The 22,087-nt window shown below is 55.7% G+C and overlaps 1 protein-coding gene across 2 annotated transcripts in view; it reads right to left on the reverse strand.

Moving 5' to 3' along the window:
• Positions 1 to 22,087, reverse strand: part of LOC122202961 (splicing factor SWAP) — a 69,240-nt gene that overhangs the window by 31,233 nt on the left and 15,920 nt on the right. For both annotated transcript variants that reach the window (XM_042909419.1, XM_042909420.1), the window contains 4 exons: positions 6,822 to 7,059; positions 5,526 to 5,657; positions 4,456 to 4,549; positions 3,367 to 3,538 (listed from right to left, as the gene is read on the reverse strand). In XM_042909419.1, the coding sequence (XP_042765353.1) occupies positions 3,367 to 3,538; positions 4,456 to 4,549; positions 5,526 to 5,657; positions 6,822 to 7,059 (636 nt within the window). The remainder of the gene's footprint in view (positions 1 to 3,366; positions 3,539 to 4,455; positions 4,550 to 5,525; positions 5,658 to 6,821; positions 7,060 to 22,087) is intronic.

Genomic DNA, 22,087 nt, shown 5'->3' on the forward strand with positions numbered 1-22,087 from the left:
CCCATAAAGATCATTTTTAAAATTAGGACTATTATTTCTTGGTCTGGGGGTTCCAATTTAGTACACGGTCTCCCACGACCATTGCCAAGGTTTTATTTCTAAAAGCTGGCAAGCCCAGTGATGAACTCCTGGTCTGGATACCCGGCGGAGCCACGGCTCCGAGGGGAGGGCATCTGCGCGGAGAGGGGCCCCTGCGCCGGGCGGCCTCTTCCCCATGCTGCACCGAGCCGACGCGGGTCCCCGTTACCCTGCAGCCTCTCCCTCGCTGAGCTTTACTTTCCAACTTCACCAACCCGAGAGGCAAAAAGCAGCATTTGCCAGTGAAGGTACACTTTAAAAATATATTTACTGACCATCTCTCTTTCTTCTTTTGTGAGCCATCTTTTCATATCTTCTGTCTCTGGTTTTCTCGCTGCAGTGAGTGTCTTCTTGTCAATGGATGAGCGCTTTCTACGGTACGGATTTGAACCCTCTATCTTCTGTTAGCGATCGACGTTTTGACATTTGTCTTTACCTTTATTCAGGTCCTGCCCCCATCAGACCTACTATTCTTTCCTTATGATTTACGGCTTCAACTCTTAGAAAGTCTTTTCCAACGCTTAGATTACTGAACTTATTTTTATATTTTAATACTTTATCTGGAATCCTATGTTTTCCCAAGACAGAGTCAGTTATTACAGTAAAGAAGCTCTCCCAGCCACGCGTAAGGACACTCTGATGCTTCTTCAGCACCTACGGACGGAGACAAAGGACAGCTCTCGCCTGCTCGCACGGCTGACTGCGTTGGCTGGGTGGCGAGGCATTAGTGTCCCTGTTGCTCGGGGAGGGGCCGACAGGCCGCTAGCAAGCTGCTCGGACCCCTGAGTTTGTCCTGCGCGCGGCAGTGGCTTTAGTCCCGCAGGTTTCACGCCCTCTTGTGGGAAACAAGCTTGGCCTCGACTCCGTCCGGCCAGCTGCCCGTTTGCAACGTGGTCCCCACTGAACGGGGAACGCTTCCTAAGTTCTCTGAGACCCACACATGCGTCGTGCTGCCGCCTCTTGAGGTGATTTTGGCGATTTACACTCTCTCAGAGAATTTTTTCAGTCATTTCCAGATTTGTTCAAATGCAGTTACACGCGGTAGCCACGTACTGCACACGCCTGTGACTGTTTTCTCACGCACTACGTGTCGTGCGTTTCCTCCGCTTTTCTCTGCAGGAAGCCTGCAGGTGCGTTTTACTGGTCTTTACCAGTTTCTCACCGGTTCCCACTTTCATGGTTATGGATTCCCTTCTCCTGCTTTCCTTAGATGCACTTCACAGTTTCTTTCTAGGTTGTCGAGTTGAAGGCTTGTTACGGTTTTTGTTCCTCCACATAAGCACACCAGGTTATGAGGTTTTTATTTGAGGTTTTCACCGCGTGTGAGAATTTCCTGACAAGAAGTATTGTCACTGGGGCACTCGGCCGGCTCAGTCGATGGGGCGTGTGGCTCTTGATCCTGGGTTGGAGTTCGAGCCCTGCACTGGGTGTAAAGATTACTTAAAAAGAAAATCTTCAAGAAAAAAAAAAAAATCAAGAAGAAGAAACATTCTCATCGTCCTCACTTTCTCTCACTACTTTGTAAAAGTCTGTGCCCAATAGCATCCAGAATACTGCTCATTCAGAATTTCAGACCCACCTTAATTATCTGGCTTTTGCGGTGCAGACGTGGGTCTGACGCACCAACAGGCCTGTTCTCTGCCCAGGGGACAACTGCCTGTTCTTCTCTGTGGATGCTTTGCTGCCACCTCCGTCCTCTTGCCTGGGACAGGAGAACAATTTTCAACCTGTCTTCTCATCGGGTCTGACTTTCAGGCTTTCACTGTCTTACCACGTGGAGGCTGGTCCTCAGCGGGCTACGCGGAGGTCACACCGCCAGCCGCACTGGGCCCTGGTGCTCAGTCACTCTGGCTGCTGGCGCCTGTGCGCTGAGGTTCAAGCCAGGGCCGTCAAAGCCGTGGTGCCCGTCTGGAGCCGACGGCCTGGGGCAGCGGGTGGGAGGGAAGCGGGACATTGCCGCCCCAGGTGCCACACGACCGTGGGGGTGTGGAGGTGGCCCTGGCTCAAGGGCAGGCCGCCTGTTGTCCCCTCTCTGCCTGACAGTGCGCTCCCCCGGGCCTCACTGCCACCGAGTCCTGAAGTGTCCCTCTCTTCCCTGGGTGGGAATTCTGGGCGGGCTGCCTTGTCCCGCAACGTGGACGGCAAGAGCCTCCCCCGCTTCCGTAGCAACAACAGATTTTATTCTCTACTCATTACGTTCCTCTGTTACTTCAACGAGCGTCTGAAGGCGGCCGGGAAGGGTGAGGGACTGAGCACGAGTGCTCAGGTAAGTCCTGGAACGAGAGGCTCAAAGACCCTTGTGTGCATGTCCGGTCTGGCGACTTGCCCCGCTGTCACCCATCGGGGCCGGTCTGGTTAGTCTGGATCACCATCCTGTGCCACGAGGCCCCTCAATGCAAAGCACAGGCCTTCCCCCGGGCCCTGCCGCCCTCCCCAACCCTGCACCTGCCTGGCCTCCGCCTCTGCCCCACGAGCCCACTCCCTCTCCCACTCCCCTTCCTGCAGCTCTGTGACTGACCAGCGGTCCCACCAACACCCCCAGGCGGTCCTGTGCCCAGTGTCCTCACAAAGTTACCCAACTGGATGCAGCTGCTCCTCTGATCTGGCCCCTGGGAGCCCACGAGCTGGCCACGGACACCTTCCAGGCTGTTCCCCGGGACCCACCCGCCACTCCAAGCCCCGCCTGCACAGCCTCCACCGGGGACGGCAGCCTGGTCTCGGGACCACCGTTATACCATCGACACCGGCGTGCACCCCTCCTCCCCACAGGCTTCCTCGTCTCCACACGGCGGGAAATCAACGCATCGTCACACACTTGACCGCTCACTTCTTTGCTAACGTGCCTGTGTCAGCTTTTCCCCGCTTTTTATTCTACTGGCTTCCTTCCATGCACATCTGTCCTGCTAGATGAAGAACTCCAAGAACACAAAAGGCAACCAAATGCAGCGAGTGCGGTCCTGCCCGGTAGAGGCCTCGGGACGTGCCACTGAACAAAAAAAGACGACTGATTTCACTAGTACGACAGTGTGCACCCAAGTGTGCTGTCAGAAGTCCAAGGAGATATGAAACATCGTTTGAAACACGCTAAACGTTCTCACTGAACTGCCACAACAGGGACAACTCACGTGAGCTCAGGTCCACACGGGCCCGAATCAGGAGAGCACCGTGGCGCACGGAAGCTTTGTTACGACCATCTGACACCAGCGGTGACTCCCCTGCCCTGCGGCCAGAGGCACCTTTCTCCGAACTTGAAGGAACCCCGCAAGGCCAAGACGGGCAGCAGCATACCTTTCACCAGCTTCCCGTCTGCGACCGTCTTACTGGACGACGCCTCCTTCTTCCCCCCGGGGCCTCCTCTTCCTCCTGCGTCGGCCGACTCTTCGCACACACCGTCCTCCCCAGCGTCACTTGGCTTTTCAGGGGCAGATTCTGCCGGGGCCTCTTCTGGTGCTGACACAGCCTAGACAATAAACGTGACCATGAGCTGCTCGGTAAGGAACCGCCCAGGATGGGTCATGGACAGACCGACAGACTCCGCTGGACCACGTGTTACCGCTCACACAGCACTAAGGAACACACTCTTGGAAACTCAGACCTGCCATTGTCTGATACAGCAGAACGGAAAGGGGAGTATGCGTGAGGCTTTCCCTCTGGAAGCACAGAACGCGTCTTAGAGCTCTAACACCGCCCGGGCGCCAATGCTCACGGCCTTTTCTCTGGACGCGGATGCCCGAGAACCCTTTCGGGGCCGTGCCCACCGCCCGCAGGTGAGCCATACGCTTCAGTCTGAGCGGTCACAGGCGCGAAGTCCGAAGAAACCCACGGGCAGCGAGCAAGGCCTACGCCATCTACCAAAGCGGGTCTGAACGAAACGTGAGGGCCCCACGTAACGAGGGGGGTGGAACAGGACAGCACTCGAAGGGCAGGAGGAGCAGCGTCCGGTGGGCCTGAGGGTCACACGTGGGGACGCGGCCCGGGGGCAGGCCGCCCGAGGACGAAGTCTGCGGCCCGGAGTGCACCACGCAGCTCCCGCGTCAGCCGTGCACACACGTCTACGTTTTATGCACGGAAGGAGACGCTGTACAAATATGGCATGTGGCCTCCACCCAAAGCAGTTACAAGTAACAGCCACCGGAACATCAAACGCTCGGAGAGCGCGGGTGCTGTGTTCAGGACACGCGGCTCATCAGTGAACTATGACTGCGGACCCCAGACACCGGTTTCACCTCTGAGAGGCGGGGAAGGGTAGAGACGGCATGTGCTGCGCACGACCGTCCGCGCCAGGGGCTCAGCGAGCCCGTTCCTGCATCCCGCCCGTAGGCACAAAATCCCTGCTGCGTCCAGAACCCGGAGCCTCCCTGCCCTGCAGACACACACCTGTGCACTGTCGCCCCCTTCCTTCTGGAGGAAGAACTGCTTCTTGAACTCGTAATAGGCGTTATACTGGTGCCAGGGCTGCAGGAACTCAAACCTAGGAGCGGAGAGGGTGGTGAGTCACTCGTGCGGGCACGCGCCCCGGCCGGCGCCAGGGTTCCTCCTGCCTGCTCGCCGACGGCAGACGCCGCCCCCGACACCCTCCGGCGACCCACTCAAGCCAGGTACCGCCTCGGCAGAGGCAATGGCCGTACCCTCCCCACTCGTGGACAAGGGAGACGAGGCGTAGGGAGGGCGCGGGGCTCGCCTACACTCGTGCTATAACATTGTAACCGCCACCTCATGCTGGATGGTTCACACCCGAGGCGTGGAACGGGATTTCATTACATGGCAGATTCTTTTGTTTTCTGCTTCTTCGGTTTTGGTTTACAAACACACACCTTTTTTTTAACTTGTATTTTTTTTTTTTTACCCGGCACACATGTTTTTTCAGTTTTTATTTTCATTTCACCTAATTCACACGCAGAGTCATAGCAGTTTCCCGAGCACAGCGTAGTGACAACACCTCTGTGCGTTGCCCGGCGCTCAATCCTTCATTCCCATCACCCGCCTCACCCTCCCTCCCCACGGAGTGGCAGATTCTTCGTTTTAGAGAAAGAGCGAGGGTGTGATCGGGAGACAGGCATAGAAAGGGGGAGAGAGAGAATCCCAAGCAGCCTCCGTGCCGAGCGCAGAGCCCGATGTAGGGCTCGAACCCGTGAACCATGAGATCGTGATCAAGAGTCGGGCGCTCAACCGACTGAGCCCCCGGGTGCCCTGAATGGCAGAGTTTTGAAAAGCACGGGTGCCAGCTCCGTTTCGGGTGCTTCGGCATTCCTCCTTAAAGAACAAAACAAGACAAACGAGCCCCCCCCCACCCAACTGCAGGTAATTCAGCAAGGTGGTTGTAAGACGTATTTACGTAAACACGTAGGATTAACCGCGGTGAAGAGAGAACACAGCTAGACTGCCGACAAGCTAAGTGACGTGCCGAGCACCCGTGTCCGTCCACCACACGCCACTCCTCCCCTCACCTTTGGTCATTCTTAGCACGAACGCTGGTCTCGAACTTAAGGCCGTTCCGAGCCACGTACTCCGCCAGCTTGTCGATCACAGGCTGAATGTCGGGGGGCGGGGGGATGATGGCCGCCACGGGAGCAAGTGCACTGCGGAGAAGAGCCGCGTCACACGGTGCGGGGGCCTCCTGAGACCGCCGGCAGGTGCGCCGGCGCAGAGCGCTGCCGAGGGCTCGCAGCGTCCCGGGCCGCACCCACATGCAGTGAGTGACACACACACGGGGCGGCTCTGAGCGTGACCTCAAACACAAAAACTAACCAAAGTCCTCTGGTTTAAAACAGGGACCAAAATATCATTGCCAGTGGGTAAAAATGGCGGTTTTATGGAAATTAAGACTTTAAATCATGAAAACAAGTTCACCCCTAACATTTCCCTCCAATTAGGAGCTAATTCTTGTTTTAAAAATTTTATTGGGGTTGGGGGGGCAGAGAGAGAGGGACAGAGAATCCCAGCAGGCTCCACACTCAGCACAGAGCCCGATGCGGGTCTCCATCCCATGACCCTGGCATCACGACTTGAGCTGAAATGGAGAGTCGGATGCTTAAGTGACTGAGCCACCCAGGCACCCCACGAGCTAATTCTTAGAGGCAGCCGAGAGTAAATCACGTGTTGACTTTTTTTCAAGCTAAAAAGAAAACGTGGGCAGTGCAGCCCCACATTCTCATTTCACGCCCCCTTTCCTAGCACAGTCAGAAGGCAGGTCATTTTGCAGAAACATCCAAGTTTCTGTCGACTTCCAGCACAGGCACCCGGTGCCCCCAACAAAGCACCTGCTCACTCCGCAGACACCTGGACGCTGCCCCGTTGCCCACTGTCACTTTAGGTCAGCGGTTCGATGGTCTGACAGCCAGAACCCCATCTGCCTACGGCTTGTGGGAGTCACTTGCGTTAACTCTTACAAAAGCCTGTTTCTTGCTGACAACTGCAGCTTTGCTTTGCACTGGTCTCCCTTCCCTAGTACCGCCCAGCTGAGATGTCAGCACATCAGAAAGACTGGACACAGGGGCCGGGGCAGCGTGGGGTGCCGAGGACGGGGGGTTACGAGGGTTGAGGGGCGCTAAGGATACGAAGGTCGGGGTGATGCGGGGTGCTGACCGGGAATCAATTTTCTCAGTGTTTACGACATGACAATTTCTGTTATGCCATCAACTATGTAACCGGGGATCTGGACCCTGAGATCTTCCACAAACCCCGATGAAAAACCCCAAACCACGAACGCGGAAGTGCCAGGCGAGGGGCAGAAGTGAGCGTACCTTGTGGTGATGGTGGAGGTCACCCCGCTGCTCGACTCTGCGGTGGTTGGGGGGGGCGGGGGCGTGGTCCCGGGGGGCGGCGGGGCCGCGGCCGTCACTCCGGCGGAGCTGGGCACGGCCACGCCGGCGGGCAGGGCGCCGTAGTAGGTGGCCACGTCGACCCCGGGCGGGGGAGGAGCCAGGCAGTAGGTGCCATCCGGCAGCACGTAGTAGCTGTAATACATGGCGGCCACTGTCGCTGTGAAAACACAGGTGCAAGGTCACTCCTGTTCGTCCGCTCCCACGCCGTTTTCTGTGCTCTCTGATGTAAGAGAGGCCGCCCCCGGGACACGTGATTTGGAAGGACCGGGCAACGTGCAGACACACACCTGGGGACTACAGGGAAGGGGCGGTGACCGAGCCCACGAGACGTCCCCTCTGCAGCAGCTGGCGACCTCCGCTCGCGGGACCCCCGGCAGACCTCCCCCAGGAGGCCGGCCTCAGTGACCCACTCCTTTCCCGGTTATTCTCAGGGCACCACGCATCCCTCGTCCTGAGGGGCGTCTGTAAAGCTGCTTGCGCTCGGTCGCCAGACAGCCCCGCCCACCCCGCCACGGTGCGCTGCAGTGAATTTACCACAGCCCGAGGGACACAGGTGCCCGGCTCTGCTGTCACCGGGTGACCTACAACAGCTTCCTAGCAAGTTGGGGATGTAAGCAAATACCGGTTTCAATAGTGAAAAGTCCTGTAAGTTTATTCATTTTTTTTTTTTTTTGAAAAACATTCAAATCTATCGAAATCGCAGAAAATTTAACGATCCTTGGGGCACCTGGGTGGCTCAGTCGGTTAAGCGACCGATTCTTGATTTCGGCTCAAGTCATGCTCTCATGGTTCACGAGTTCGGCTCTGCATTGACAGCGTGGAGCCTGCTTAGGATTCTCCCTCCTTCTCTCTCTGTTCCTCCCCCGCATTTTCTCTCTCTCTCAAGATAACTAAGTAAACTTAAAAAACAACGATTCAATGATCCAATTAAGAATCACTTCTAATCCTGTTGGGATAAGCGAATGGTTCTCACGACACGGAGATTTAATTTCCTTTTCCTTGGAGGATGGTGACAAGATCTTTCCAACTACAGACTTTTACTTTGATTTTCAACTAATTCGCTTTAAACCAAGCACATTTATCAAGCGTCCGGCACTGCGCGCCCCTCCACTCGGGCCAGCAGCCCGAGGCGTCCCTGCAGCAGCCGGCCTCCTGTCCCTGGCTGGAGTCACGTGCAGCCCCATGTGCTGTGGGCTCAGCCACCGCAGACGACCCTCGCGCTTCGTGAACACGCATGCGCGGCTCCCAGCGCGTCCCTCCCTCTCGATGTCACACCACCCGCCGCTCCACATGCACGAGGACACTCCGAATTTTCCCAGAAAGAGGCGCGGCCCCATAGCCTGACCGCGTGATCTCCGCACGGAACACGGGGTCATGTCTCAAGGAGGCGGGCGATCCGAGACTGCTCACTGCGGGCAGGGGCCGAGGCGGGCGGCGGCGGGAAAAGCGCTTACAGGACAGACAAACGGATGCAGCGGTTCTGATGGAAGCTTTTCCTAACCAGCCTGCACCTCCGTCAGATATAACATCGTCCCTGCAGGAACGGAGCCACTGCTGAACGGAGCCACCCCCCCCCCTCCTGCTTTAGCCAGCCATCAGGGACCTTCTTCTCAGCCTCCAGAGCCACCTGCGGAGGGGATGATGTGGCTCCAGCGAGGACAGAGAATAACCCCGACCTCCCTCAGAGAACGCCCCACGTGCAGCCCGATGTCTGGGGAGGGGAAGGGACTCCTGTTCCTCCCTAGTGCGAAGAGTCACGTCTCAGCGGAAGGAACACACTCCGCTCCTGCCCTGGACAGTCAGCCTCCTGCCTGAAAACGAGCCGAAGTAAGTTTTATTTTTAATTAGAATTTTTAAAAATTTTAACGTTTGTTTATTTTTAAGAGAGAAAGAGAGGGGCAGAGACGGGGGACACGGGATCTGAAGTGGGGCTCGAACTTGCCAACTGCGAGATCATGACCTGAACTTCAGATGCTCCGCCGACCGAGCCCCCCAGGCGCCCGCAGGTTTTCATCCGCAGCCACAAGCAGTGAGCCACGTGAACGGGTAAGAACCGAACAGCTGACGAGCTTCGGCGAAGGGTGCACGTCCCGCGAGGTCGACGTAACACGTCCTTTGCGTGACAGAGAAAATCAACAGTTCTTGGAACTGAGCACCGTCCCTCAAAGTACGAACACGCAGACTCACCGTGCACGTGGCTTTCCCGAACCTCCGTCACGTTACCCTGAAGCAACGTGTTGAAAACAGCGTTCCTGGCAAGACGGCCATTCACTCGGGCGCGCGTCCCCAGAAGACACCGGTGAAGGCAGAGCGGGAAGTACACGTGCACGGCTGAGCCTCCGGGTCCGAACACAGAACGGCACGCCCGAACCTGAATGCCGGGGCCCCCAGCACGGGGTCGCACTGAGGAGGAGAGGTGCCGAGCCGGCGTCCCCAGCAGACCCGCAGGGGCAGCCCTCGTCCGCACCCCGACACATGCGCGGCGAGGCTCCCCTGCGGTCACACCGCACACAGTGAACACTCTCACAACCTCCATTTATCTACAGATACGCCGACAGCGACGAGACGCTGCTGTGTGGTGGCTGACTGGGGCGCGGCGAGCGCCACGCTGGGTTTAAGGGCTCCCCTTTCGGCTGGACCCTCGCTTCGAGGGCTGTCGGGGGTGAAGGGCTTCCAGGGGAGGGTCCTTTCTGCCCTCTGCCCCCAACAGTGGTGCTGGGGTGTGATGGTAGCGGCGGACCGCCGTCTGATCCCCACGCTCCGCCCGTCACGGCACCTCTGGACCCCACTGCCGAGCAGCGCCTCCCTCCCTCACTTCTGACGCCGGCACGTCCACGCAGCGTCTCCTGCGTGACACCGCCCCCCCCCCCCCCCCCCCGCACCCTGCCCCAGCCCCCACGGTCCGACCCCCGGCACCTCCCCCGCCCCAGGCCGACTCGGAGGCCCCTGCTCCGCCCTCCCGTGGGACCATGCTCCCAGGGGCAATTCTCTGCACCAGCAGTGTCGGGGCACGGCTGGCTTCCAGGAGCTCGCACACTCCCAGCACACGGTGCACCCCCAGCACACAGCAGGCCCCACGAGCCTTCCAAGGCAGCCTGGAGCTCAGATATGCGGGCACACTGACTCACCCTATTACACAGGTTCTGAGACGTGCGCTCGAAGCCAAAGACCCTTTGAAATGATCATCAGAGCGCGTGTGTTTTGTACACAGCCTCCCCCCGCCCCCTGAGATTCTCACTGCTGGACCGGACCCCAGACAGGACAGAGGTCTGGTGCCCCAAGACCATGTTCCCTGAAGCCATCGTCACGTCCCAGACTCCCAAAGGGACCCCACCACACTCTCGTGTTACACCTTATCAGGCTTGCTGTTCTCCGGATTCTAGGTTGAATTTCCAAGAAGCGAGTGGGTTCTGCAGAAAGTTAAATGCGATGGCATTATTAGCACGAGAACCACAAATGCCTGCTCCGAATGAACCCAAGCAAGAAGTTTCAAGGAGCACCTACATTTGCTGAGGGCTGGCATAGCCGTGTGAAGAAAATCCAGCTGCTAGGAAGCATAAGGTGCATTCTGGCGCGCTTCCTTCCTGGAATCGCACGTGCTCACGAACGGACAGAGCTATGTGATGCACGGTCACACAGACACGTCTACCTACCTTCCAAAGCCCTTCTGTTCAACCGGCCTGCAAAAACCAGGGCCACCTTGCTGATCTTTTATGTGACCTTAATCTCATATAGATTTAGCTCCCAGCGTTGGAAGGGCTCTCGAACACAGGGCCGGTGAGCAATCCCTTCCGCGTGAGAGCCAGTTCAGGGGAGACAAACCCCATGTGAACGCGTTAAGAATGAAAATGGCTTTCCTGAGTGCCACGGAGAAGAGAGTTTATTCTTAAAAAGAAAAAAACAACAACAATCTATTTTACTCACACAAGACACAAGACGTCAGGATGCCAGAGCGTGACCCTCCAGGGTGTGTGAACGGCAGCTGTGAGGAGGGCCCCCCGGCCTGCACCTCAGTGCCTCACCTGTCCAGGCCCAGGTCAGCAGCCGTGCCCCCCGGCTGCCTCCACTGGGCCTGTGGATGGCCCTGGCTGTGCACCCCTGGGACCCTCCTCGTGAGTTCAAGGGCTTTAAGACCTGCTTGTGTTTGAGGATTCCAGAATTCCCATCTCCAGCTCCGAGTGGAACTTGCACATTAATTGCACACCCCACCGGGCCACCTCGTGAGTGGTTCACACCAGGGAGTACAGACTGGGATCCCTGCCTGCCCCCCCCCACCCCCCGCACCCCCAGGGAGCGGCAGTGCCTCCTGGTGGGGCGGCACACTGCACGACTCCTCCCAGCGCCTGCTCAAAAGTTCCGGGAGCCCTGCCTGGACCAGACACGGCTGCCCCCCCACCCCCCGCCAAGTCCCCTGTGTCACATGCCACGACCCCCCTCCCCTCTCCGTCCCCCAGCTGGACTTCCTCCCCGACCATGCCTCTGGCACAGTGACCTCGTGGTCTCCATGATCCCCCACGACCCGAGGAACCTCGCTCACCGCTATTCCCGGCGTGGCACGACCACAGTGCCGACCTGCTCGGCGACTGTCCAAGTTACGTGCAGGAGGATGAGGACTGGGAGGGTGTGAGGGCACCCTGCAGCAGCCAGGGCTACCAGGCGACGGGCCCAAACCTAAGGCCCGAGCGACAGGACTCAACCCACCGTTCTGTGCCTGTCCAGACTACGTCCCACCGCGGGAGCAGCACGAGGGCATGTTCAGACATTCGAGAACTAAAAGAATGTGCGTCCCCGTGTTCCCGACGAGAGCACAAGCTGCAACAAAGCACGGGAGTAAACCAACCGATCAAGCAGGGGAAACCCCAGGCACTAACGCAGGAAAGCAACAAAAAGTCAGGGAACAGAGGGCTGCAGGCCGAGAAAGCGGCCGCTCCAGACCAGAGCAGGGGCGGAGGGCTCCAGAAACACGGCTGTCAACGCCGCCCAAACACAGGCCACCAGCACGACCCCCGGCAGACCAGAGAGCACGTCGTGCAGGCACCTGCAGTCTGCAGGGCCATCGGATAAAAAGAAGTCCGTAAAATGAGAACATTTATATTCCAGCACAGTCTCTGATTCTGGGATAGAGCAGGGGCTGGCAAACGCTTACAGCCAGACAGTAAATATACTACCTTTTGTGGACCAAGAGGCAAAAGTAGATACTCAGAGTATATAGATGAGTACTTACGTGACACTGAGTATATAGATACTTGGAAAAAGAGAAAAAACAAATTCCCACACAGTTTTTAACTGATGAAATTCAAATTTTAATAGAAATAACTGAGCGGCTTTTTAGGGGGTCGTACAGGTCTACAAATGGGAAAAATGACATTCTTTCCGTGAAGGAGGACACTTCACTTAGCTGGGGTTCTAAGTCAGTGTTCCCAGCAGCGGGCTGTGAAGATGTGTGGCGAAGCTCGCTCTCAGCTCACAGACACACACACAAACACACACACACACACACACACACACACACACACACACACACACACACTGGCCGGGTTCATGGTCACACACACAGGCAGCGGCCGGGTCTACATGCAGCCTGCAGTGCACCTAGACCCGGACGGGGTCGCACGCCTGGCAGTTTCCAGCTAAAACACCTCCCTTCCCTCCACAAACTGGAATTTAGGTTTTTCAAAAGTCAAACTCTTCTGGAGAGCTGTTTAGAAATGCTCTTACAACCTCGGTGGCTGACAACCTTGAAAGTATTTTCAAACACATACAAAAGTTACAGGAGTAAAGCCTGCCCTTACTCCCACTATTTGGGTACGCCGTGTTCCCTGCCATTCTGTGACCACACGTTCAGGGATTTCTGAGACACGGGTGGACCCTGTGCACAGGATGGTACGCACGTGCCGAAACACTCGTGGGGTCTGATCTCTGACTTAGGTCCACAGCGACCCAGGAAAGGCCCCACCCTGTAACACTATGCACAGAACATACAATACTGTAGACGATTTTCCGAATCACAAGGCAGGTTCCTTGATCTCTATTCAAGCTAGACTTTGGGGGAAGCCACCAGGCAGCAGATGCGCGCAATGCCCTGGGGACCTGCGCATCACACACAGCACCGCCTGAGCCGCCCCTCCCCTGCCCTCTCGTGTGCTTACCCAGCTGACAGAGCAGTGTCAGGATAAACAACTTTCATGATGATTTCACTATCAAGTTCTACACGACTACCTCTTCTGCTGAAAATAAACCCTAATAAACACTCTTTCGGTATCTAAAGAGTCAGATCCCGAACTCAGAATTAATCTCACAGCCTGTTACTTGATTAGAGAACTTTCTTCTGCCCACAATTAAAAAAGTTATGCTCGGGCGCCTGGGTGGCTCCGTCGGTTAAGCGTCCGACTTCAGCTCAGGTCATGATCTCGCGGTCCGTGAGTTCAAGCCCCACATCCGGCTCTGTGCTGACCGCTCAGAGCCTGGAGCCTGTTTCGGATTCTGTGTCTCCCTCTCTCTCTGACCCTCCCCCGTTCATGTTCTGACTCTCTCTGTCCCAAAAATAAATAAATGTTAAAAAAATTAAAAAAAAAAAAAAAAAAAAGTCATGCTCTCTTCACTGAAAACCTTTACCCCAGGAGAGGTCGAGTTACAGGAGTTCAAACACTTGGCATCACAACCCAATTCAGTAATTGCTATTATCGCTGCTGTCTGCATTTTCAAGGCCGAGGACAGAAGCAGAGTGCGAGAAACGGAAGGACGACCCGGCCATCTCAAGTTTCTCTCACCTGCTCGACAGCCTGCTGACCCCACGCCGAGACTTCCAGCTTCGCCTCCCAGACTTGGGCCGCCTCCCCGAGTCCTGAAGGGCCCTGTGACCACTGACCTGTGGGCTCTCCATCACTCAAGTCTGGATGGCAGGAAAACCAGTCAAGCCAACCAACAACCCCAACATTGCCGAGTCCACAATTGTGTTGTTAGAGCGATCGTTTTCTGAGCAGAGCTGACACACAACGTTACGTTAATTTCAGGGGTACAACATGGTGATCAACATAACTCGACAGCGTTTAAGTACAACATTATGCCCTCCCATCTCTCCAAATACTTGGAAGCATCTGGATCACTGCATTGTGCCTGAATTATTTTCAAACTTATTACTGCATAACGCATCCCAGCTGTCTTCTATTTACCCCCTGATGGCCTCCAGACAACCCAGTGTTAAAAATTCCAACAGGAGACTTATCTCTTGGTCATCAAAGTAGATTAGGAAAACCCGAACGGCTTGTGCAGTGACAAAGAATGTGACGTGTGTAAAGCTGGAGAAGCACCTGAACCAATCGATTTTACACACAGGAACACGTGACTCAGGAACGTCAGGCCAGTGTTTAAAAGCCAATGCTCTCTTTCTGGCAGATGAAACCTCGAAAGGCCTGTCTCCAACCATTGCTTAAAGTCGGCATCAATGACCCCCACGTAAAAAGTTTTGAGTTCTTGATCCCGTATCGGGTTCTGGAGGCCTGTGACATAAAAACAGACTCCTGAGAGTTCCGGGTGAAGACGGGGAGTGGTTCAAGCTTGCAGCCCGAGCCGCAGGGTGGAGGTGCTCGCAGGGAGGGCCTGCGGGGGCGGCTCCGCCCTGGGAGTCCCTGACTGCGGAAGGACACCTGCTCTGGGGAAGCGTCAGGATCCAAGGAGAGCAGAGAGTGGGTTTTGCAGAGAAGGCTGCGCTCGGAAAGGAGGACAAAGGGGCTCAGAGAAGGCGGGACGCGAGTGTCCAGGGGAAGCGCCACAGCATCGGGTCAAAGGTCGGGGCAGGGCTGCCAACGTGGGTGGGAGAGACGGCAAGGGAGAGGTGAAGTGCGCAGGCCCGCCGTGGCCAGGCCCCGGGAGCCGAGCACCGCACGTGAACGGCGAAGACAGGAGTCTGAACATAAAGAGAATGCACACAGTGTCTGCATTTTCTGGGCCACAGATGAATCTGGGGAGACAAGAGTTCCACGGAGCACAAAGAAAAGGAAATAAAACCACCACTGAGATGAAGAGGGAGCTGGGCTTGCTGCCTGTTCCTGTGCCACCGCCTGGAACCAGAGGCCGCGACAGAACACAGTTCCCTGGAAATGAGAAGCCGATCACTCCAGGACGGCTGGGGAACAGGCCAGGTCAGAAGCCGGCCCCTACGTTTCCACAGCAACATCCGAGCCCAGGACCCGCTGGCTGCGCACGGAACCCTCCGCCAAGCTGCTCTCTATGTGAGAAGGGCACAGACGCGTGCCAGTGACATCTCAGAGAATGGTGTCCAGGAGCGATTAGTGAAAACCAAGCAGCTAACACACCCGCGCAACCGGTCGGGGGCGATGGCCGGCCGACGCAGGCTTCTCAGGGTAGGAAAGACCACGTCAGATGGCAGCTTACAGAGGGTTCGGAGACAGAAGACGCTCCCCAAGACTTTTATACCCAGACAAGTTTTCCTTTCTACACAAAGGTGGGAGGGGGTGCTTCTCGAGCGAGCGAGAACATGTGACCAGGACCCTCACGACGTGTGTCCGCGAGACTCAAATCGCCAGAGAAGAGTCAAAGAATGGAGCAGAGGGGTGTCTGGGTGGCCCGTTAAGTGTCCAACTCTTGATTTTGCCTCGCGTCATGACCTCGCAGTTCGTGTTAGAGCTCTGTGATGTTGGCTCGGAGCCTGCTTGGGATTCTCTCTCTCTCTCTCTCTCTCTCTCTCTCTCTCCCTCTCTCTCTCTCACTCTCACTCTCTCTGTCACTCTTCTGCTTGCTATCTCTCAAAATAAAAATAAACTACAAAAACACAACACAACACCGAAGAACTGGATGGAGCAGAGGCACCCTGGCGAGACCCTCACACTCAGGACGGAGGCCGACCACGTGGCATCTTGGTCCACAAACAACGTAAATCTTACTCTTACAACAGAAACAGTACTACTGCTCAAAAATCAGGAGGCAGAGGAGGGGTGAAGGGAAGGGATTTTAGGACTATTTTAACTTCCTCTAGTTTCACAGTTAATAACATCTAAGATAAAAACTGAGCTTTAAAAGGAATCTACAATTTCAACCTCTTTATTTCCTAATCACTAGAACTGAATTCCTTTTTTTTTCCTTTAATTAATTTATTCTGACATAGAGAGAGCATGAGCCAGGGAGAGGCAGAAAGAGAATCGGAAGCAGGCTCTGAGCTGTCAGCACAGAGCCCAATGTGGGCCTTGAACTCATGAACTGTGAGATCATGACCTGAGCTGAAATCCAGAGTTGGACACTTAACAGACTGAGCGACCTGGGTGCCCCTAGAACTGAATTCTTCAAGTATGGAAACTTTTATCTGAAGTTCGGCAATGACTACGCTTTATTGATTATAGGTTCTTCTATTAAATTCGAGTAAGATTAAAAAGCTTATTTCTACTTTAACACAAATATTTTTTTTAATTTTTTTTTTTTATGTTCATTCAGTTTTGAGAGACAGAGTGCAAGCAGGGGAGGGGCAGAGAGAGGGAGACACAGAATCCGAAGCAGGCGCCCGGCTCTGAGCTGTCAGCACAGAACCCAATGTGGGGCTCAAACTCACGCATCACAAGATCGTGACCTGAGCAGAAGTCAGACGCTTAAGTGACTGAGACAGCCAGGTGCCACTACACCCATATTTCTAATCCATATTTTACATAAAGATGACCTGTGCGTCCTCAGACAGAAGATTCTCACTGTCCTCCTCCTTCACTACAATTACCTCAGTATTGCCCACTGTGTCAGCGATGCTCACCTAATGCTAAAAATATTTATTTCTGGGTGGTGGAATCTTGGATAATATTTTTACTTTCTTCCTCCTATGTCTCTTGACTTACAACAAAAGCATTAAAAAAATTTTTTTTAATCTTTATTTTTGAGAGAGAGAGAGAGAGAGAGAGAGACAGAGCACGAGCAGGGGAGGGACAGAGAGAGGGAGACGAAGAATCCGAAGCAGGCTCCAGGCTCCGAGCTGTCAGCACAGAACCCAATGCGGGGCTCAAACTCACGAACCACGAGATCATGACCTGAGCCGAAGTCGGATGCTTAAATGACTGAGCCACCCAGGTACCCCCAAAGGCATTTTTTTTAAAAAGGGGTTTGGAGACTAAGTAAAGCACCTCAAGGTCATGATTTTGCAAGTTAAAAGAAATGCTGTGAACAGTAAAATCACACTTAAAAAAGACCAGAGCAGAAGCAAGAGAATGTCTAGTTTAGCCACGTTAGATGGCTTAATTCACTTAAGTTATTTACAGAATGAAACACTTAAAAAACCTGGGTTGGCATTTTATTTTTAAGAAACTGCCTGCTATACCAGCGGGCAGTGTTTCAATATTACTGCTTCCTGCATAACTGTATTTACTACACTCTTCAGCAAGGATTTATGGCTACAGGGCAGGAGATGACCAAGTAACAGGAAGTCACTGTCAGACTAACGAATGGAAAAAACCTGTCAGTTTCACACATTTGTGTATAAGGAGATTTTAGGAAAAATTCTTCTGGAAGACAAACGGGCATGAGGCACCTGGGCGGCTCAGTCGGTTGAGCGTCGGACTTCAGCTCAGCTCATGATCTTGCGGTTCGTGAGCTCGAGCCCCGCATCCGGCTCTCTGCTGTCGGCACAGAGCCTGCTTCAGATCCTCTGTCCCTCTCTCTGCTCCTCTCCCGCTTGTGCACCCTCTCTCTCTCAAAAATAATCATTTGAAAAAAATAATAAAAACATAAAAATAGGCCCTCTTCTTCCAAGGCTGCCTAAACCCAGGAAAACCTCTCATCAGCAAGAAGTCAGTCACGAGGACCGGCCGCGCATACCCTGAGGGGCTTGTTAAACACTTGCTGATAGAAAGGGCTGGAAGAGCATAGTGACCCCACCGGGAAGGAGGGGAAGGCGAGCTCTGGCAGGAAGAGCGGCGACAGGGACCGCTGGGGCCTGGAGAGACACCAGAGGTGACGGTCTCGAGACTGTGCTCTCGTGGACCTGCAAAGAACTCACTAGGGACACTAATGCAGTTTCAAAGCAAGTGTCACGTCGCCCTGCGCTCCTCCACGGTCCAGGTGGCACAGATGGGCCGGTGATGGAGCCCCCCCCCCCCCCCCCCCCCCCCCCCCCGGGCCCTATTCCTGCAGGCCATCTCTCACCTGTCCCGTCAGGGATGCTGCCCCCCACTTCCGAATCCAACACAGTGCTGTCCTCCTGCGCCCGCCCCTCCGCCCCTGGCCCTGCCCCTGCGCGCCGACGGCTATTCGGGGACACGTGGGGCGGCTCGGTCTTCCACCGGCACTAGAAATCTCGCTTGTGAGGCCTATCCCTGTAGCTCCCGCCTTCCCTGTGTTTGGAGACTGACTAGAAACCCGTGGCCGGGGGCACTCGGTGCGGATACCGGCAGGAAGGGCCCTTGGCTTCTCCGTCAGGTCGCAAAATCGCGCGCCCGGCAGGCTTCACCTGTGCTTTAGTTCATCTTGACAATTAAGGAATTCAAACTTGGTAACGTGAAATAACACTTCAAACAACCCAGAAACCTCAATTTTATCCCAAGACTCGATCTCTCCAGGGTTCTCACGTGCCCGCAAGCGCAGGCCTCTCCGCCTTCAGTCCCGCCGTCTTCCCGGGTGCTGCAGGCGGGTTTGAGTGACACGCTGGCCTCTCCCTCTCCAGGGCTCGGGCTCCGAAGCGTGCAGACACGATGCCATTTGGGTGAGCGGCCCGGGGAAACCCTTTAAAAAGACCGCGTGGCCATTGTGACCTTCCCGAATCATTCACACAGCAGCTTGTGTGGACTTCTTCCCTACTTGACTGTAAAAGTGGCTGATCTCTCAGTTTTTCTGCTTCCTAACCAATCTTACTTTTTCTATTAGTGGAACATAACGTTGTCTGTCGGCTTAAGAGAAATAACTCGCCATCAGTTCAAGCATCCTCACGCCGTCCCACCAGGCCCCTCGGCTGGAAGCCGCTGCACTGCCGGGAAAAGAAGAGGCTCTACTGGGGCCGTTTCCCAAGGCTCTTCCCGGAGAGGGCCTTGCCCACCACTTGGCTGAGGGGCACCCCCCGCGTCCATCCGGGCTGGCTCTGCCTCGGTGCCCCCCTGCCCCCCCCCCCCCCCCCCCCCCCCCCCCCCCCCCCCCCCCCCCCGTAGCTCCTGGCTTCCCTGCACACTAGGGTCAGGAGGCTCCTCTTTCCTCAGGCTGGGCCTGTTTGCTTTCACAGCAGAGATCTTGTCTGAAGTGATTTTTTCCAGGTAAACTGCCGTAACGAAGTTTTTAATTACAATTTATGCAAAGGATGGAAGACCAGTGCTTACAAGACTGCAGGCTAGGGCAAGGGGCTGGGCGTGAGCCGTGAAGGCCCAGACCGCGGGCGCGGCAGGTGGGGACACCCCATCCGAAGGGCCCAGAGCACACCTTGTGTTCACGTGGTCTGTAGGTGCCCCTTCCAGACCTGCTCTTACAACAGACTTGGTTTAAACCACCAACTAGTCAGGCCTTGAGAGCTCTTCTCTTCTGGCAGCTCACAGACTATCTGATGGGGCTCATTTCCCATTACTGGGCCTCCTTTTCAAATTTTTCAAAAAAAAAATTTTTTTCACATTGTTGCTCACTATTTTTTAGACAGCCCCCGAATCTGCGCACAGAATAAAAAAACATCTTTGAGGACCTGAACACAGGCCCCTCACGTGTGTCTCTGCTGGGCACTATTCTGGTCTGGAGCCAAATTCAAGCCTGAGGCTCTTCCTAGAAATTGGATCAGTCTGTCCAGTCATCCAGGCCTCCTGCCCCACCCTGCGAGGCCCTGACCCTGGACAGATGGCTGCTGCGGTGACCCTAAGGGCTGATGCTCTCCAGGGGCCCTCACGGGATGCTCATTCCCCAGCAGGCATGCCCCCCTCCCCGCCCTCCCACTGCACAGCCAAACTTCGGGGGTCTTCCCTCAGGAGCACATTTCCATGCCCGGCCTGCCTCTCCCTCCCACCTGACCTCACCTAGTCCTCCACGAGAGTGAACCTGCTCTCACTTCCGGTAATGAGGGGTCTACAGGAAATCGGGACACCTCCCAGCCCCCTTTCCGAGCCTCTAGGAAGCGCTGACCACTGCCGAGGGCAGTCTCCACAGAGGAGCTCTGTGACACTCCACTACCCCCACGCCCACGACCCCTTCCACATCTACGGCTGAGGCTGGATGCAGGGGGACGCCTACAAGCAGCACCCACTTTGCTGTGTTTTTTCTTAGACTGCCTTCTATTTTTACAAAATATGAGTTCATCGCTGACATTTGTAAATCGAGATATTTCCCATAAACATTCTGGATTTCTCACTTCTCTGCAAAATCTGGAACTCGGCCTCTGCCTCTGGCACAGCCGCAATCCACGTGTAAGCAGCTAGGGGCCCTGTCGGCACGGACTCTTTCGTCTCTGCTGGCTTAGACAGTTTAGCTGTGAGGTCGGCCCCCCACGCAAACGTAACGCCAGGCACGAGCCCCAAATGCACCGTCTCACAACTTGCCGGTCACTCTTGCACTGCGAGGCACCAGAGATGTGAAGACGACAACTTCACCGAGGAGGGGTCCTAACCGGTGCCCCCTGCTGGAGCACCTCCTGGGGAGAGGGGTCATGGGTCCAAGCGGGGAGCCAGCGCAGTTACACCTGCCTGATGGAGGGCCTGGCGGAAACGGGGCTCTGGGACCCCCGCAGTGAGCACGAGTCCTAGAGCGGCCACTCGGCCCTCCTGCCCAGTCCGGGGGTCTGCAGACGTCCCGCGCCACCGCCGCCCTCGGTACACACCCGTGCTCACAACCGCGATGTGCACAGCCAGTGGTCAGGTGATGGTCACCCCGGCCCCCAGCCTCTATCCCTTTCCTGTGCAAGACCGTTTAATAGCTTCAGGGTCCAGGGGACACACACGGACAGGGATTCAACGACAGGACTGAAGAAGGAACACAAGGACGCCGAGAAGCGTCCTGTTGGGCGAACGAGCGTGGGTCACTCCTGACTCCGAATTCACCCGTGTGGCCGTGTGTGCACACAGCACTCCCCGTCGTGAGCGCCGCACATCCCAAGTCCCGTAAAGGGTTTTTCCAGGACACATGCACTAAGTTCACTCGAATCGCCAATGTTACTGGAGCACCAGCCACACACACTGCCGCGTGTCGCAGCAGAAGAGAGGTGTGGGAGGGCACGGCTGCTGGCCGACAGAAGCTTAAACAGCGAGCAGCCTGCGTCTTAAAAGAGAATTAATCGGGGCGCGTGGGTGGCTCAGTCGGTTGAGCGTCCGACTTCGGCTCAGGTCATGGTCTCGCGGTCCGTGAGTTCGAGCCCCGCATCGGGCTCTGGGCTGATGGCTCGGAGCCTGGAGCCTGCTTTCGATTCTGTGTCTCCCTCTCTCTCTGACCCTCCCCCGTTCATGCTCGGTCTCTCTCTGTCTCAAAATTAAATAAACGTTAAAAAAAAAAAAATTAAAAAAAAAAAAAAGCACTCCTTTAAAAAAAAAAAAAAAAAAAGAAAAAAGAAAGAGAATTAATCTCCTGCTGATTTTCCAGACTCTGACGGGGCAGGCTTTGCGGACGGCCCCTCACGTCAGACCTGCAGGTAAAGAATGAGCAGACAGATCCCTGCAGCTGAGGGCTCTTCTCTCGTTCAGGGTTTAACTGCCGGGTACAGAAATCTTAGAAAGATCTGTTAATGAGACCGAGGTCAAATACTTTCAAATAATTCCTCGAATAGAAACTCAAGATTTGCCCTCCATTAATAACCTGTAGGTAATTAAACAGACAAAGAGCTACCACACAGCCAGGAGAGGCAGGAGCTGCAACTAACTACCTCTGAGGGGCACGGCAGACAGTCTCGAGCTGTGTCTGTTCTGGGAAAGCCACCGCGGCAGACAGGACCGCAAGGCCCCAACATGCACTGCCCTGTGCTTCCTGACGGAGCTCTGACTTTGGTCGGGGCTGCGACAGGTCAGGCTCCAGCCCCCGCTGCGGGCCGGGGCCACCGGGCGAGACCGCCCCGTCTGTGAGGGCTGAAGGGAGACGCCGGGCGCGGCTTCCGGGGAGGTCTCTGAAGAAGGACAAAGTCACCGGGCACCTGCTTTCCGCCCCTGCCCGTGTCCTTCACCCTCCCGGATACAGAGCTGATGCCGGACGCGGAGCGGCCACCTGCCAACATTAGGTGACAGGCAAAGGGATGAGGCCGCGGGCTA

Source organism: Panthera leo, chromosome D3 (genome assembly GCF_018350215.1).
Source record: "Panthera leo isolate Ple1 chromosome D3, P.leo_Ple1_pat1.1, whole genome shotgun sequence".
NCBI classification, from domain to species: Eukaryota; Metazoa; Chordata; class Mammalia; order Carnivora; family Felidae; genus Panthera; species Panthera leo.